Source organism: Apium graveolens, chromosome 6 (assembly GCF_009905375.1).
Source record: "Apium graveolens cultivar Ventura chromosome 6, ASM990537v1, whole genome shotgun sequence".
Taxonomy (NCBI): Eukaryota; Viridiplantae; Streptophyta; class Magnoliopsida; order Apiales; family Apiaceae; genus Apium; species Apium graveolens.
Genome location: NC_133652.1, coordinates 111,757,840 through 111,777,583, shown reverse-complemented (window position 1 = coordinate 111,777,583; position 19,744 = coordinate 111,757,840). Strand labels below are relative to the sequence as shown.

At 38.4% G+C, this 19,744-nt stretch overlaps 1 protein-coding gene across 1 annotated transcript in view; it reads left to right on the top strand.

Moving 5' to 3' along the window:
- The window catches only part of LOC141665391 (uncharacterized), a 188,190-nt gene that overhangs the window by 108,428 nt on the left and 60,018 nt on the right, over window positions 1–19,744 (top strand). Inside the window, exons 3-4 of the mRNA XM_074471378.1 lie at window positions 15,394–15,776; window positions 15,858–16,241. Of these exons, the coding sequence (XP_074327479.1) occupies window positions 15,394–15,776; window positions 15,858–16,241 (767 nt within the window). The remainder of the gene's footprint in view (window positions 1–15,393; window positions 15,777–15,857; window positions 16,242–19,744) is intronic.

The following is a 19,744-nucleotide window of genomic DNA, read 5'->3' as shown; positions in this document are numbered from 1 at the left end:
ATTTTATGACCAAATGGAAGGGTATACCATATTAAGCAGAATGCTATACCACTGAAGTATTTTGAGGAACTGGAACATGTTCTATTCTTACTTCAAGTGAAGAATAGATTAACAGATGGTGCTGCAAATTATTTGAAGACTCAAATTCAAAGACAGAAGAAGCTTTACTCTGTAAAGTCTGACAGCACATACTGTCCCAAGTACAGAGATCAGAAAGGTGATATTGTCGAGATGAAGCCTAACTCTGCTAAGATTATAACTACTTTTCTGGGTTATAAGGCTGTGGAATTCAATCTTGAGTCTGACAAGGCATATTTAATCAGACTAGATCAGGATATAAGGAAAGATAGAATAAATGATCTCAGGGCTGCTATCTTTCAAATTGGTGAAGATACAGTTGAATTGAAGAATGCTAAAAGGAGGATGGTTAATGAACTTGAATATGCTGAGAGATGTTTATTAAAGAACTATCTCAGAACAACTCCTGATATCAAAGAGATCAGTAATTGGAGCCAAGTCAAAGATCTGCAACTGCTTAAATTTTGATATGTATGCAGACTGAAGCTGTTATCAGACCTTGAGGATGGTAAAGCTACAAGGACTGTAAGTTGTAGTTATCTAGTCAAATTTTCATGTATTTGTACTTAATATTTTTGACATCATCAAATATCTGTTAAACTTGTATATTATGCTAATTTACAAGTTGGGGGAGATTGTTAGATATATTTGATAATGTCATGACTAATATGATTTGTGTTTAGTTTTCAGATCTTACTTAACAGGACAAATCAGTACTTAACTGGAAATCAGTACTTATACTGAAGTTAGAACTTAAGTTGTCAGAACTTAAGTTATCAGGATATATTTATCAGGAGATAATATCAGGAATTAAGGAGACTTTCAGATAAGGAAGGTGGCTGATTGAAAGGAAAGAAGATCAAGATAAACGCAAGAAGAGATATGCATGAAGAAGGAATTCTATGAAGAATAGAATACTTGGAAGGAAAGATAACTAGTTGATATATTTTAGGAAGCAGAATTATATTCTATATCAATTAGAATTTATCTTGTAACTGTGTAGTATGTAAACACAGACATAGGGTTTACACTATATGTGTTATCATAATCCAAGTTATTATTTATTGTAACCCTAGAAGCTCTCGTGATAAGTTGTTCATCACTGAGAGAGGACAGTTCCATATTGTAACAAAGTTTATTATGTTAAATAAAATCTGCTTTCTGTGTTCTTATATTCAATTTGATTGTGATAAACACTGTATTCAACCCCCTTCTACAGCGTGTGAGACCTAACATAGTACAAACTATGATATTCCTTACAAGTATAAATGGAATTCCATAAACTACCATAATGAAAACAAGGATTTTGTGGCTTATATCTAACATAATGACTCTTAACTCCTGATTTTGAAGGTAAGGAGTTAATATTCTTATTCTTCCTGTAAAAAGAAGCCAGATGGATAGAATTTCCACAGTTATAACATATTTTTCTAGGAGCATTAGGAACAGGCTTATAATTGTTACTTTTGTTCACACCTTCCTTTCCATTCCTATTTTTCCTAGGTGGCTTTACCTTGTTTACATTCTTAACACCTTTCAGCTTATGCTTAAGCTGCTTCTTGGTCATTAAGCCTATGTTAACTTCAGTTGGCTTATCCTGTTTAGGTTGTCAAAAGTTAATTTCTCCTTAACTTCTAATTTCTCAATATCAGACTTTGCAGTTACAAACTTAACAGGATTTACCTTTGGTTTTTGTTTAAGAACTATAGGCTCAGTTTCTACAGTTCCCTTACTGTTCTTTTCATCTCCATAACCTAAGCCCTCTTTCGAGTTTCCACTACTAAGAATATCCTGAGTTGCTTTACCAGAGTTAGTTAAAGTCCTGATAATCTCTCTTTCCTTTTCTAACTCAGTTTTTAGAGATTCATTCATTTTTAGCACTTCATCCCTAACATAAAAGGCATCATCTCTATCTTTCTGAGTTTGATGGAACATGACTAACTCTTTTTCTAAATAATCATTCCTCTTTATATAAGCAAGAACTTTAGAAGTTAATCTTTCACATGTCAAAGTTTGATCTTTATAACTAATGAATATGGTCTTAAGATGTCTTCTTAAATCAGTAATATCATCAGTATGAAAGGCATAAGTAGTTTGAGGTACCTTTAGGTCAGCAGTATCAGAACTGCTATCAAAATTTGCCATCAAGGCATAATTTTCCTCATCCTCGGAATCTGAAGCATCTGACCAGCTTTTCTTCTTTGTGATAAGAGCTCTGCCTTTGTCACTTTTCCCTTTTCTGCAATCAGGAGATATGTGGCCTTTCTCACCACAGTTGTAGCATTTAACATTTGAGTAATCTCCTCTGTCAGACTTTCCTCCTTTGCCTTCAGATTTTTTGAAACCTTTCTTATCAGAACTTGCAACTTTCCTGGAAAACTTATTTCCTCTCTTGAATTTCCTATATGTAATCTTTCTGATTCCTTTCACCATAAGAGCACACAGCTTCATCATCTCCTCATCAGGGTCCATCTCAGGTATACTTTTAGTTTCTGAGTCATCATCACTATCATAACTTGATGACTCAGTATCAGACTTTGTGATGAGAGCCTTTCCATTGCCTTTCTTTGTGGCAGCAACTTTGGGACTTTCCTCCTCAGCCACAAAGGCAACTGTCCTCGACTTTCTTCCATTCATCTTGCTTATTTGTTCCATCTCAAGTTCATGAGTCTTGAGCATCCCATAAATTTCATCAAGAGTTGTTTCATCAAGATTATAGTTGTCTCTTATTATTATGGCCTTCAAATCCCATCTTTCAGGAAGAGTTAACAGGATTTATGATTTGAATCTTCAATATCATACTCTTTGTCAACTAGTGACAAATCATTCAAGAGTTTGACAAATCTGTCATATAAATCAGTTAATGACTCATCAGGCTTTAAGTTAAAGTGCTCATACTCTTGAGTGAGTATAGTCTTCCTGTTCTTCTTGATTGAATCAGTTCCCTGACACCTTGTTTCCAAAGCATCCCATATCTCTTTTGCAGTCTTGCATTGAATTACCATATTTGACATGACATTATCAATAGCACTATGCAGCAAGTGTCTTACCTTTGCATTCTTCGTAATCGATGAGATATCTTCAGCAGTGTAATCACTTTTCTCCTTTGGTACAGACTTTGCTGGCTGACCTGCAACTTCCACAAAGAGTTTGGTTGGCATATGTGGTCCTTCATTAATCCTGTCGAGATATTCTGGATCTGTAGCTTGCAGAAACATAGCCATCTTCACATTCCATATAGAATACTCAGAAGATTTCAACATGGGAACTCTTATAGTCTCATATCGACTATGGGTTATGGTTTTTGGAGGTTCTTCAGTTTTGGTGGGCTTGGTTGGAGTTTCTTCTTCAGACATGATTGTTTTTGGATCTTAAACTGTTTGTGTGTTAACAGATAGCTCTAATACCACTTGTTAAGTCACACACACTGTAGAAGGGGGTTGAATACAGTGTTTACTACAATCAAATCGAATATAAGAACTCAAGTAACAGAAAACAGATTTTATTCAACACAATAAACTCTGTTACAATATGGAACTGTCCTCTCTCAGTGATGAACAAATTATCACGAGAGTTGATAGGGTTACAATGAATAATAACTTCGATAATGATAACAATTATAGTTTAAACCCTATGCATGTGTTTATATACTACACAGTTACAAGATAATGTTCTAATTGATATGGAATATAATTCTGCTTCCTAAAATATATCAACTAGTTATCTTTTCTTCCAAATATTATATTCTTCATAGAATTCCTTCTTCATGCATATTTCTTTCTGTCTTAGTCTCGATCTTCTTTCCTTTCAATCAGCCGTCTGTCTTATCTGAAATTCATCTTAAGTCCTGATAAATATCTTCTGATAACTTAAGTTCCGATCACTTAAGTTCTGATATCTTAAGTTCTATCTTCAGTATAAGTGCTGATTTCCAGTTAAGTACTGATTTGTCCTGTTAGATTAGATCTGAAAACTGAACACAAATCATATTACACATGACATTATCAAATATATCTAACATTGAATTACCCTATTTGACATGACATTATCAATGGCACTATGCAGCAAATGCCTTACCTTTGCATCCTTGGAAATAATGAGATATCTTCAGTTGTGTATTCACTTTTCTCCTTTTGGTATGGTCTTTGATGGCTGATCTGCAACTACAACAGAGAGCTTGGTTGGCTTATGCGGTCCTTCATAAATTCTGTCAAGGTATTCTGGATCTGTAGCTTCCAGAAACATAGCCATCTTCACTTTCCATATGGGATACTGAGAAGGTCTCAGCATGGGAACCCTGATAGTCTCATATCGACTATGGGTTTATCTTCAGACATGATTGTTTTGGATCTTTACTGTATGTCTGTTAACAGATAGGCTCTGATAACACTTGTTAGGTCACACAACACTGTAGATGGGGGTTAAATACAGTGTAGTATACAATCAAATCAATTTAAAGCACAAGTAACAGAAAACAGATGTATTCGATATAGTAAAATCTGTTACAATGGAATTGTTCTCTCTCAGTGATGAACAAATATCACGAGAGCTGCTAGGTTACAATTGTATGATCTTCTCGATGATCGTAACTCTTATAGAGTAAACCTATGTCTGTGTTTAAATAGACACACAGTTACAAGATAACTTCTAATTGATATGGAATATAATTCTATCTCCTAAAATATATCAATCAGATATCTTATATAATTCTTCTAGTCCTCTAACTCTTTTCATGCATATCTTCTTCTTGTATTAGTCTTGATCTTCTTTTCTGTAAATCAGCTTCCTTCCTTAACTGTTAGTCCTCCAGTACTTAAGTTCTGAAATCCATCTTCTGATATTATCTTCTGATAATCTAAATCCTGATATCCTTAAGTCCTGACTTCCAGTAAGTCCTGATTCCAGTAAGAACTGATATTTCCTGTTAGTTAAGATCTGAAAACTAAACATGAAATATATTAGACATGACATCTCAAATATATCCAACAGGGACAATAATCGGAGATCAAGGGAATTCTGAACACTGGCTCAGACAGGCAATTAATACGTAAAGCATCTCTTCATCGCGGAAAGATATTTGTCGTGAAGATTCAAGATCAAAGAAATCTTAATTGCAAATAAATTTGAACGTGTTCTTTAAGAAATTGTGAAGTTCTCTACCTTGAGTAAATAAGTTACGGTAAATTTAATACCCATAACCAGGTCGGTGACGAAAGTTCGATACGGGAACATAAGTGGAGATAAAGTAATGGTGATTCGACTGCGAGACCTTTTAAGAAATAACGAACGGATGATGAGTTTTCACTCGATTGTGATGATGATAATTAAGATCCTACGTGGTTATTAAAAGATCAACAGACTCACTAATGAAATTGAGTGTGTATCGTCAAAGAAGGAGGATTGGTGTAGTTCGTTGAGGGATGCGGCATAATTTTTAAAAGTAACTATACCCAATTAGTAATGGTAAGAGATAAGTTAAAAGACTTGCGAAATAAAATTTTGTTATATTCTGAATGATTGTGTACGATTTGGTAGATTGATGGTGTCGGCTTGAGTCCGACTGGTAGTCAATGATATAGGGGAAGTGCTGCCCAAATTTTCAGAAATTACCCTACATGTAAGGATAAAGAAGTATATTATCATTCTCGTCAGTACTCCAAATGTTAGTCCTTAACAATACAACAAGAATTACAGAAGGGGGGTTGAATATAATTCTGGCTACTTTTTCAGATTAAAGAAAAATGGTTCTAACTTAATAATATATAAGTGTTTGATTTGCAAAGTGCGGAATGAAGAGTTAGATAAATCAAGACACAAGTAACTAAAAACACAAGTCTTTCAAAATTTTTTGGTGGATTTGAATGTATCCACCGGAGATATATATATATATATATATATATATATATATCAAGAGAACCCTGTGAAGCTTGAATAGCTCATAGCTGCTTACAAATATGAACAACTAAACTTACAGAGAAATGCTACAGGATACAACTTATAATTGTTTCTATGAGAATGTATTTACTTTGTCTTGTTGTTGTTCTACTTGCTACTCTTGGTTTATATATCACCAAGATTACACAGTAATAAGACAAGATAATAAAACAAAACCTATCAAGTCTAATACAATGCTGCTTCACTACTCTATTCCAGCATCTTTGAATATCTTCATAATAGCATGGAAATGGTAATGCTTCTTTGTTCTCAAAAACCCAGTTGAATAGGCTGCCACATTCCTTTTGCAAACACTCGACGTATGTGACTGTGTTTACACTGTCAACAGATGTTTAAATTGATCATCCGTCGGGTACATGATTATCATCCGTCGGGTTGCCTTGTTGATCATCCGTCGGGAGCTTTGTTGATCATCCGTCGGTAGCTTTGTTGATCATCCGTCGGGTAGCTATTTGACACTTGACTTCATTTCACTTATGCAGAATTACAAGACATCTAATATTTAAAATTAATCAACCTATTCTGCATATCTAATTAAAGTCAACATGACTTATAAGCTACTACAGAATCCATACAAAGGTGTTTGCAGAAATGTGCTACATGACTTATTGTTACATAAGCTACTCACTCGATGGATGTCAAATCATCATCCGTCGGGACTATATTGAGTCATCCGTCGGGACTATATTTTATTATCTGTCGAGTGCTACATTTTTCACTAAGTTGAATCTACTAAAGTGTTTTGTTAATGAAATCATCAAGTTCACAATATATTCCCAACAATCTCCCCCAATTTATGTCTACTAGAATTGTAGCCATAAATTAAGAGAAACTTGATGATAACAAAACACTCTAAAAATACAGATTTAAAAAGTAGTAGATAAAACTAAAAAGTGTTGCATTAGTTACTGAAAAATTTACAAGACAAAGTGTACAAAGATTTGCTCATAATCATTTTCAAGGTGCTCCTCTAGTCTGAGCAGATTGATATATTTCCTTGATTGTCTGGATTTCTTCCCAAGCTTCATGTTGGTTTCCTCAATCTGATTTTGGAGCTGTCTGTTGAATTTAAGTTCATCAGATTCTGAGAGATCTAGCATTCCTTGCATTTCCAGAAGAGTCTCATTGCTAGAGATGCTCAACTGGTCTTCTAATCTGAAGAATCTTCTAACTCCCTTATCATCCATGAATTCCATTAGCCAGTAGGGCCTTAGTTTCACTCTACTCCCTGTGTAAGAAATGGTTAAAGTCTTTGGGAGTGCATATTTGGCTCTAATACTCCTTAGTTCTTCAATCTTCTTTAGAACTAATCTTCTAGCTGTCACATTGAATCCAAAGTTCTTTTTGAAGGATGAATAAAATTTTATCAGTACAAATTGGCTCTCTTGAAGAATCGTGTGAAGTGGCCATTATATCTCTTTTCCTCCCTTGTACTTGAATACTAACCTTTCAGGTAGATTCCTGTAAGCATCAATCCCCATAACTTCTTCCAGTTCATCCAGATAGAGGTTTAGATCAGAGAATTCCTTGATGTCACAGATGTACATGATATATCCCTTGTTGACCTTGGTTTGAGATTTGGTTAGGGACTTGGATCTGAGAGTTGAGGGCTTCACTTTCTTGACTGCCCTGGTCTTTGTCTTCTTTGGTTTCATGAAATGAGGTAGGTTGAGTTCAGGAATTGGTAGACTATCCCAGTCTATTGGCTCATCCTTTGGAATGATAGGTTCACCATGGAAATTCTTGGATGGATCTATCTTGAATTCTCCATGTGCCTTTGAGTGCATGGATGTTTGATTTGTTATAAAAGTAGACTCTTTGGGAAAGTATCCTTCCATCTATTCATCACTGAAATCCAATTTTCTCTTGATTCTTTGCTTGTACCTTGGCTTCTTTGTCTGTGGGGGTTCATTTTGCACTACTTGATCTTGAGATTCAGCAATGACAGATGGTTGTGCAGAAATTTGTTGTGTGGGTTTCACAACTTGCAACTTGGCCAAGATAGCAGTTTGCTCCTTCTTTTGTTTGAGCTTTTTAGCATCTAGAGCAGCTTGCTTCTTTTCTTGCTTCAATCTTTCCTTTTCTTCCCTTTTTACTTCAGCAAATTGAGGGTGTCCAGCCACCACACAAATTTCCTTACCATTTCAAAAAATCTTTACAATTCTCATTTTCAATGCTGAATCAGTTGGATTTTTGTAGAATGCAATAGATCTTGACAACAGTTTCTTCTCATCAGGATTTGGTGTCTCATACACTGTGTCCAAAGGGTTCTTTAGTGAAGATTTTGGGTAGTTCACCTTTGGCTTCATGATTAGATCTGCCTTTGGAGACTTGATGCAGGATGTCTCACCTCTTTCCAGATAGTTCATGCTCATTTCATTCACAGAAATTTGCCTAACTTGGGAGTGATGAATGGCTGATTTTTCTGGCTTCTTTGCTAGACCAAATTTCTTTTGAATTCCTGATCAATTTTCTCCCAGTTTATTGTACTAAACTGCTTCTTCTCAGCTGCTCTTAAAGTGGCTGCTGCTTCATTAATTAGATCAATGCTATCTTTAGTTGGTGGATTTGTGAAAGCAATTGTTGGCACAATTGCTTTACTGACTTGAATGTTGAGCACCTTTTGCTCCCCCTCACTCCTAGAGCTCTCTTTCTCCCCTTTTTGTTATCATCAAGCTGTATGGGAGGGAGTTGAGGAGCCACCAGCTGTTTGAGTAGAGCAGTCTGAGTTTCTTGATTGGTAAGTATCTTGGCCATTGGCTTCTCTACAGCAGATAATATTGAGTCCATGGCCTCAATTTTCCTATTGAGATCAGCCTCCTTCCTTAGCTTTTGAACTATTTCAGTCATGGTGGTTGCAGGAAGTCTAGCATCCAACCTTGCTATGACATCTTGTTTTACTTCAGAAATTTCTTGCCTGATTTCATCCACACTCTGACTATGTTGGAGAGCTTGAATTTTATGCAGCTGGAGTGCTTCAAGGTGTGCTGTAAGTAGCTTCTTTGTGCTGGCATTAGAAGATGCCTGAATGTCTGTTTGGGTGTCATGAATTAGCTTGAATAGTGTTGATTGGAGATGTGAGTAGGAACATTCTTTTGTTAGCATCCAGGCAGGAACATCTGTATCTCCCCCTATGCTCATGCTATCTTCCTCATCATCCCCAAAAGAATTTTCATCCAGTTCAAAATCACTGCCAATGGTAGAAGGCATAGCAGTGATTGCATCATTTGCTCTCTGTAAAGATTGTGTAGTATGCACCAAGTTTAGTATTTTTCCAGCCTCCTCATTGCCCTGTACAGCTAGAGTTTGATCAGCTGTAACAGGGTGAGTAAATGTCTCAGCATCTAGGGAAATAGAATCTGTAACAGCTTGATATTCTTGCTGAAATAGCCTTTTCCTTTCTACATCATTGACATTCATTGACTCACTTATAATGGTTTCCATCCTTATCACTCTTGTACCTGCATTTCTCTCATGATCTCTCTTTTCTTGCATCAAGGTCTCACCTTGGCTCCCCACCCTCACACCTTCACATTCACCATCTAAGGTGGGACTCCTCACACTCACTTTTGCCAGTCCTAAAGAAATGGACTGTATTGGATCACTCTTTTTCTCTCCTTTTTCCTGGGAGCAACCCAGACTCTCACTCAAGTCACTACCTTCCCTCAATCCTAATAGTGATTGCACAATTACTAAGTCATCTGCACTTGTGACTATAGTTGAACTTTTGAGTTGTGCAGAGACACCCGATGGATGAGAAATATCCATCGGGATAGTAATTTGACTATCCGACGGATGACTGCTGTATGGCACATCCGTCGGGATACAATCACTACTCGACGGATGAACAATATACATCGAGTGAGTAGAAATGAATGAGTTTGGAGTGGAAACTATTATGAACTCTGTGCAGATTGATGAAAATTTTGGCACAGATGTCTCAACAGTCTCAGAAAGAAATGGCAAGTGAGCCAACAAATCATCTAGAAGATGATGCTCACTTGCATGGATTTTTGGCTTCTCCAACAGAGTTAAAGATGGAGAATATGGTTGTGATGTTTGAATCATGTCAACATCCAAAGATTGCGTGGGAGAATTTGGTGTTTGAGGTGTTTCAATTTGTAGAGATTTTGGCTGTGACTCCACATTTATTGGAGCCACATCAATTTGACTTTGAGATGGTGCATTGACTGGGTCTTTAGCTCCAGTTTGCACTGTGTTTGTACCCTGTGTATCCCCAAGGGTTTTGGATTTCTTCTTTCTTGTGTAGATTTGTGGTAAACTTGTGTCCCTACCCCTCTTGGCATGTGCTCTTAGATGAGAGCTTGTTTCAATGGTAACATCCTTTTGGGAGGATGAAACCAGTAATGAGCTAATGTCCTTATTAAGCACTGCAGTTTGTTGAGAAACTACAGTGTGCCTAGGCTGGGAAACACTCATCTCTCCAACCTTATCCTTAGGGCTTCTTTGATTTTCACCCTGTCCCTCGCCAGTCTTTCCCACCTTCACACTCCCCTCTTTGTGTTTAGTGGATTTTACAACTGACATCTTTTGAGAGACACCAGAGGGGGCTTTCTTTGTCTTTGGTTTTGAAACTTTGGATTTGGTAGCTTGGGTAGGCATCTGTCTGGTCATTGACACAGATGCCACTGCTACACTAGAAGGCAAAGAAATGGTTGAGGTTGGAAGAGTAGAGACAGTTAAGATTACCTCACTTACCTGAGGTGCCTCCATTACTGGAAAGTAGAAGAGTGGCACCTCTTTGTGGTGGTTTGCTCTGTTTAAATCTGCAATAATTCTTCTTTCTTCAACCCAACAATCTAACTTGTTGGTTGGGTTCTCAAGCACAATATCCTCAGAGAGGTGGTTAGCAAGCATCATGAAAATTCTAGCATAATAAACATTCTTACCCCTCTTATTAAGCTCCCCTAACTTAAACCCCAACTCAAATAAGACTAGATCACTAAAGTTGAAGAATTTATCAGTTACCAGCATGTAAAGCATATTGAGCATGGATATATTAACTGAATCAAAATTGCTAATTTTACCAAAAAATACTTTAGTAACTATATCACACAGATAACTCCATTCCTTCCTAAGACCCAACCTCTTAATTTCATTTAATTTAGAAGTAGAGAGTGCATAGCCCATGGAATTAAGCATATTAACAATGTCAATGTCTGTGTGTGGAGAAGTTATAGTATTATCTAGAAACTTGAAGCATGCTTTAACAATATCACTATTAACACAGAATTCCTTACCTTTAATCGTGAAAGTGATGGTCTTGTCGGTTGAGTTTTACACTGCAGTTGTCCACATTTCTTCAACAAGCTCACAATAAATGGTGGGTGATTCCAGCATGGCATAGTTGAGTTTGCAGTTCTTCACAAAATCCATCATTTTGTGGTAGTCGCCAGATTGTTGAATCCCTTTGTTCACTAGAGCCGTGAAATTGTTCTTCTCATAGATAAAACCAGTTTGAGACATGATTTTGACGATTGGTGCCATTATTAGAGAGTAAGAACTTGCAGAGAGAGAGAGAGTAATTGCTTTTGAGAAAGAGAGAAGTTAGAGTAGATGAATTGAGAGTGATAAAAGAAAAGAAATGAAAATGAATTTTGCTTTTATACTCTCTCAAAAATAACTGACAAAAATAATAAAGTAAAATAAAGTGACCAATAAAAATTGCCAAAAATAGCCGTTAAAAAAAAGAAACTATAAAAATTCCATCACTTATCCGTCGTGTTATGCTTACAAACTGTAAGTATACTCGGTGGATAATGTTCAGAAAATCAACGGCTAAGAATGAGACAATTCGACGGATGAGGATAAATCAGTTATCCGTCGAGATATAAAATATTCCAGAAAAATAATTGATTTTATTGACAAATTGTATATCGAGGGATGATCGAACTTGATGGATAATGATCATCCGTCGGGATGTAAAATTTGACTTAGCCAAAATTTCATCCAAGACTGAAAAATCAATTAAATTTCTGGCTGCAATACAACTTGCAAAATATCTGAAAAGATTCAAGAGTAATTAAGCATACCTAACTCACTTACTAACCTTGAAAAGGTGGATTCATCCAGTGGCTTGGTAAATATATTTGCAAGCTATTTTTCACTTGGAACAAAATATAGTTCCACAGTACCATTTGTTATGGATAAAAAACTAAGGTTATTATTTGCTGTATTTATTACTAAGATTCGGGAGCTCAAGGCCTTTAATGACTGCTCTCGTGTTTCATGGCTCGATCTGCCTTTACGAGATGCCTACGTATCTTTGTGAATTAGAGAATCAAGCCAAAAAATGTAGTTCTTATTGGTGGGGGTGAGACCCCTTATATAGATGTTGGGAGTCCTTAAATTGGACTTGGTATAGGAGACTTGGTGGGCAAGTCTCATAATTAGAATGGACTTTGGAGTCCTATATAGTAGGAAACTGATTCCTTATCCTTTTAGGTCCCCTTGAGGCTAATCTCTAAGGATTTATATCCTTATCGAGACTCTTTTCAACATCTGATTTTTCCCTTATTAATTAATTACGAAATTAATTAATAATCAGGGCTTTTGGGCCTTTTTTATTCCATCAGGCCTGATCTGGTCCATCAGGCTTAACCTTTCTGGTCTGAGTATCATATATCTTTTTATTGGGCCTAGCAGCCCACAGCTTGTACAATTAATGCAGTATTTAATTATACAATCATAATTTATTTATCCCTATCATTTGCCCCCAACTTTTGGGAAACATTGATTAGGTTTCGCAGAAGTTAAGTCTATTCGTTCCCTTACAGGGTTTCGTTTTTCAGTAAAGTGTGGAGCGACCTACACATTTACAATGAATTTTTCCTTTTATTCAGGAATTATCTTAATTTCCAGGAATTTTTCCCTTATTTCCGGGATTTTTCCCTAATTTTCTGGGATTTTTCCCTAATTTTATGGGATTTTTCCCTAATTTTCTGGGATTTTCCCTAATTTTCTGGGATTTTTCCCTAATTTTCTGGGATTTTCCCTAATTTTCTGGGATTTTCCCTAATTTTCTGGGATTTATCCTTAATTTTCTGGATTTTTCCCTAATTTCCTGGGATTTATCCTTAATTTTCTGGATTTTCCCTATTTTCTGGGATTTATCCTTAATTTCTGGATTTTTTCCTAATTTCCTGGGATTTATCCTTAATTTTTTGGATTTTTCCCTAATTTTATGGGATTTATCCTTAATTTCTGGATTTTTCCCTAATTTCCTAGGATTTATCCTTAATTTTCTGGATTTTTCCCTAATTTTCTGGGATTTATCCTTAATTTCTGGATTTTTCCCTAATTTTATGAAAATATTAGTATTTTTCAGAAATTATTTAAGGAATTTCCTTATTTTTCTGTAATTTTCCAGGAATTTTTCCCTCCCTTTTTCTTCTTTTTTCTTCCTTTTCTCTTTTTTTTTATGCAAATTTCGACCAGGAATCCATTCGACCAGGATCCTGGTCGAATTAACCTCCATATTGCCCTAGTCGACAGGATTTCGGGTAGGATGGTTTCGATCAGGAATCTTGGTCGAATTTCGGCCAGGATTTTTTCCTAATTTTCTTTTTTTTTATATATATATATATATTTCGAGCAGAATTTTTCGACCAGGATTTCATTTCGGTTAGGATTTCATGCTTTTTGACCGAATTAGCCATCTTTCTTGCCTTGGTCGAAGCAATTTCGAGCAGGATTGTTTCGACCAGGATTTTCATTTGATTTCTAGTCGAATGAGTTTCAATTCTGGTCGATTTATGATTAGTTTTCAGCCTTGGTCGAAGAAAATTCGACCTCAATTCATTCAACTAGGATCTTAATACAAGTCTTGATCGAATTGGGTCAGGCTACTTATTGATATCAACTTTCTGGGTTGATGTCTTCACTTTGGGCCTCTCTTGAGCCCATCTTTTCAACTGGGCTTTGGGTCACAGCCCTATTTTAACCCTATTCCAACACATTGGGCTTTATCCATGTGCCATATGTGCCTTTTTACTTGGGCTTTTGTATTTGGGCCCTTAATTTCTAATCATTTGGGCCCTTTCCTGGGCTTATGCCTTGGTTCTGGGCTTTTCTCTATATATTTTTTTTATCATGTTTTAATATCCAAAGCCCATTCAAACTTGGGTTGGGCTTGAACTCTTAAGCCTGACTTCCAGAATATTCTGGAATTTCTATATCATTCCAGATTTTTCCATAATTTTCTTAGATTTTTCTAAAATAATCTGGAACATTCTAGATTCTTCCATTTTTGGGCCCATATGGGCTTTTTGAGGCCCAATTTAGCTTTCAGGTGCCTATATAAGAGTTGAGGGGGAGTGTGTTTCTTCACACTTCTCATTTCAATCCTCAAGCTTCCAAACACTCTCCTCTTCTCCCTCCTTCCTCATTTCAGCAAATTTCCGGCCAAGTTCCTTTCAAGGTTTTTAAGTCTTTCCAAGCTTTTCATTGATGGCTGACAAGAATTCCGAGAGAGCGGCCAAAATAGCCTCAGCTTCAAACGAGGTAAGGACATCGAGATCCGTTCTCCATATATGTTTTTAATCGATATGATTAACACTAGGGGGGATGAATATCCCTCCACTGCACATCTCGATTCTTTTAATCATTGTAATACTTGGCACAACATAGACTTCGATAAACTAAATGCTCGTTATAACGTCCTTCCTCCTCTTAGATTAGTTCCAGTCTCTGGTGGTGACCGTACTTGCCACTGGAGACCCGACACTCTCTTCATTTACACAGATGCCCTTAATGCTGGGCTTAGGTTTCCTTTCCACCCTTTTATTCCTCATCTTTTGGCTGATTTACAAATCAACCCGTGTCAGCTTCCTCCAAACGCCTGGAGGAACATTCTATGTTTTATGGTCTGCTGCCTTAGGGAGGGCTTTCCTCTTTCTGTAGCTATTTTTAGGAAGGTCTTTCAGTGTTACAATAGCTCTTCCAGTATCTATGGCTGGGTCTATGTCAAGCAAAGGCCCAAAAGCAAACATATCTTTAACAGCGCCTCTATTCCTGATAACAATCAAAATTGGAGGAATAGTTTTGTTGGGTTACGTTGGGAGAATGGTGACTAGGGCACACTTTTTCGATCTTCCTTCGGGAAGGTCAGTGATGGTAGCCTCAAATCCATTCACTTAACTCCTGAGGAAACTATTATTTATAATGGTCTTACTCAGGACGATGGCACTACTACCAGCTGGACTCTCCTAGAGGAGTTTTCCCTCATTCACGTGGGACTATCCTCTGTATCTCAACAGGGTATTTTTCTTCCCTTCTCAAATTTATTTTATTTCATGCATTATTAACATCACTCATTTTGTCTTTTGCTTTGTTTCGCAGCTGCCAAAGAGATTAACGAGGACAATGTTCCTCTGGTTGAAGAGACTGCTAGGATGAAGAAAGCTCGGCTCGCAGGCCTTGACACCCGGGGAAAGGCGACAGAGCCTATCTTCTTGAGAAAGCAGAAAGAGCCTATGGGGGAGGCTTCAACTGAAGGAGTTGGGGGCCATAGTGCTCCTATCACTGCTGCTGCCCCTACTGCTACTGCCACAGGCGCCTTCCAGCCTCTCTGGGGATTCCGCCGAGGGGACACCGTGGTTGGTTCCACGAAACATGCTTGGGATTGGTCCTACCATAGCGTGACTCCAAAGGACTTTACTGATGTGGTGGCCACCCCTGACCTTGAGAGGATTAAGCTCATGGGAGCCCAATCTCTGGCTTCGGTATGCCTTCTCTCTTTTAAACTTATCTTTCATTCTTGTAGCATTTTCTTGCCTTATACTTCGTTGATTGCTTTGTTTCAGTCTAACGCCTATTTTCAAGGCGCCGTGAGGCAAGCCGAGTCATGGAAGCGGGCTTCTGATAAGGCCGACAATGCCCTCAGGAGGCAACAGAAGAAGTATGCTACCCTGGAGAAGAAGCTCAAGCGCAAGGAAGAAGAACTCGGAGAGTCCAATGCCGAGCTAGTGGTACTTCGGGCGGAGAAGGATAAAGCTATAGACAACTATCTGGACTCGGAGGAGTTTGCCCAATCCATGAGGATTAGGGATGATTCAGTCTTTCCCGGGTTTTTTAGGACTGGTTGGGACACGGCCCTTGGGACCGTGAACGAGGCTTGTCCTGATATTAACCCGACGGACTATGTCTGCCCTGATGACGAGGCTTTGCTACAGAGGTTTCGTACCCGAGTAGTTGTCTCAGATCATGTTCCTCAGGATCCACTCCTTCCTCCTCCCGAGTCTTCTTCCAGACCAGCTGAGGACGATAGCTCTTCTTCCTCCTCCGAGACGACAGAGACATCCAGCGAGAGCGGAGAGGACGATGATATGGATGCTGAGGGTACTTCAGCTCCTTAGAGCTTTTTCAGCCCTGCGTGGCTTGTTGTTTTTTATCCTATTTTCGAGACTTTATTTATCGAATTTTTGTAATATCTATCAGATCTATTTCATTTATCACCTTCTATGCTTGCATCCATGCATTTGATTTTTATTTGTTAGGCCACAAACATACTTTGAAGAACTCATGAATTTCGTAAAATTGTCTGGGATTCGTCCCTTACACAAGTAATAATAAACTTCGTAATAAAACTAAAATATATAAATCCTAAGCAAGCAAAGCTTCAAGGTGCTTTTCAACCTACTCGCCATCCTGACGAGTGAGAATCGTATCCGGCTTCCCTACACATAGTAAACCTTCAGGTTTTGTGCATGCCAAGTTCTCGGGACTTCAAAACCATCCATAGTCTCTAGCTTGTAGGTTCCTCTACCTTGAACACTCTTGACTCTGTACGGCCATTCCCAATTCGGGGCAAGCTTCCCTTTTTGTCCTACACCAGATGCTTCTATCTTCCTCAAGACTAGATCGCCTTGTTTAAAAAACCTTTCTTTAACCCTTAGGTTGTAGTAGAGTGAAGCCTTTTTCTGATATTCTACTATCTTTACATGTGCCTTATCTCGCATTCATCGATCAGATCCAGGGCTAACCTCTGCCCTTCCTCATTTTCTTCTGTGTTGAAAGCCTGAATCCTTGGAGAGGAATGTGATATCTCCACGGGAACTACTGTTTCTGCCCCATATGCCAACATGAAAGGAGTTGCTCCTGTCGTGACTCTACAGGTAGTCCTATAGGCCCATAATATGGGAAGTATCTCATCCACCCAATTATTTCTTGACTTCTCGATCCTCTTCTTTAGTCCATCCAGGATTATCCGATTTGCTACCTCTGATTGCCCATTGGCTTGCGGGTGAGCCACAGAGGTGAATCGTAATTCAATTTCATTTTCTTCACAATACTTCTTGAATTCCTCATTGTTGAATTGTGCTCCATTGTCAGTGACGAGGATACGGGGAATTCCATATTGGCACATAATGTTTTCCCACAGGAATTGTGCAACCTGCTTAGTTGTGATTTTGGCCAAGGGTTTGGCTTCGATCCACTTGGTGAAATAATCAATGTCTACAATCAGAAATTTCCTTTGTGTCGTGGCCATAGGAAAAGGCCCTAGAATATCCATCCCCCACATGGCAAAGGGAATAGGCGAGTTGATAGAGGTCGGCATCTCGGGGGGTTGTCTAACAACTGGTGCATGCTTCTGACAGCGATCACACTTCTTCACATATTCTTTGGCATCAACCATCATTTCTGGCCAATAGAAGCCTAAACGGGTTATCTTATGAGCCAAGGCCCTGCCCCCCAAGTGCTGCCCACAAATACCTTCATGCACTTCCTCAAGAGCCAAGCGTGCCTCGTCGGGCCTGAGACACCTCAAGTAAGGAACCACGAAAGATCTCTTATACAGAATTTCATCTATCAAGGAGTACCTTAGTGCTCGAATAGTTAACTTCCGTGCCTCAGTTGCATCACTTGGCAACCAACCGGTCTGAATGTGAGCCTTGATGGGATCAATCCATGACGTCCCCAAGCCTATGGGAGCCACAAGCTTAACATCTATGTTTCGTGTCTTCAAAACACGGAAGTACACACTTCCTGAACTTTCTTCAATCTCAGATGAAGCAAACTTTGATAGCGCATCTGCTTTAGCATTTTCTTCCCTTGGAATGTGTTCAACATGGCATTCATTAAATTGGGTCATCACAGCCCTTACTAGGCGAACATACTTAGCCATCGTATCATCCCTTGCCTCAAATTCTCCCTTTACCTGGGATATGATCAGCTTCGAGTCTCCACAGACCTTTAAGTTTTTGACTCTAAGTGTCCCAGCTAGACCAAGGCCAGCAATCAGGGCTTCATACTCTGCCTCATTGTTTGTGGTTGGGAAGTCTAGCTTCATAGCATACTCAATTAAGAATCCATCAGGGCTTTGCAAAATCAACCCTGCTCCACTGGAATTTGTTTTTGATGCTCCATCAAAATAGAGAACCCAATATTCTTTCTCCTTGTCCCCATTGTCGACTCCCTTATCTTGAGGTATGGTATCTTCCTGCCCCCCGACTTCTTGGTTGGGTATGGTATATTCCACCACGAAGTCAGCTAGTGCCTGGGCTTTTATGGCCGTACGTGGCTTATACTTGAGATCGAACTCTCCCAACTCTATTGCCCACTTAATCAGTCTCCCACTTGCCTTGGGACTGTGAATGATGTTTCTCAGTGGCTGATTTGTTAGCACTTCAATCTGGTGAGCTTGAAAATAAGGACGCAGCTTTCTTGAAGCCATTACCAAGGCTAAAACGAATTTCTCAATAGTTGAATAATTCAACTCTGCACCATGCAAGATTTTGCTGACATAGTATACGGGTTTCTGGACTTTCAGTTCCTCCTTAACCAACACCGCGCTCAAGGCGCTCTCTGAAACAGCCAAGTACAAGGATAAAACTTCACTCAGAACTGGCTTGGCCAACAACGGGGCCTGGCCCATATACTTCTTTAACTCTTCAAATGCCTTCTGATTTTCCTCACTCCATATAAAGTCTTTAATGTTCTTTAATGACTTGAAGAATGACAAGCACTTGTCTCCTGACTTGGAGATGAACCGTCCTAGCGCCGCAACCCTTCATGTGAGCTTCTGTACATCCTTGACAGTTTTTGGTGGTTCCATATCCAGGATTGCCTTTATTTTATCGGGGTTGGCCTCAATTCCCCTCTTTGAGACCATCAATCCCAAGAATTTTCCAGATCCTACTCCGAAAGCACACTTCGTTGGATTCAACATCATCTTGTGGTACCTTAGGACCTCAAAAGCTTCCCTCAAATGGGTTATATGATCAGTCTTTACTAGACTCTTGACTAGCATGTCATCAACATAGACTTCCATAGTCTTCCCAATAAGATCCTTAAAAATTTTATTCACCAACCTCTGATAGGTGGCTCCTGCATTCTTGAGACCAAACGCCATAACAAGATAACAATAAACACCAAAGTCAGTGATAAATGATACCTTTAGAATGTCATCCTTATGCATTTTGATCTGATTGTATCCGCTAAATCCATCCATGAAACTCAGCATCTCATGTCCAGCAGTGGCATCAATCAAAGTATCAATTCTAGGCAGCGGGAAACAGTCTTTGGGGATTGCATCATTCAGATCAGTGAAGTCTATACACATCCTCCACTTTCCATTAGCCTTCTTCACCATTACAGGGTTTGCTAACCACTCCGGAAATTGAATCTCCTCAATGAAACCAGCCTCTAAGAGCTTTTCTACTTCCTGTTTTATAGCCTCTTGTCTTTCCGG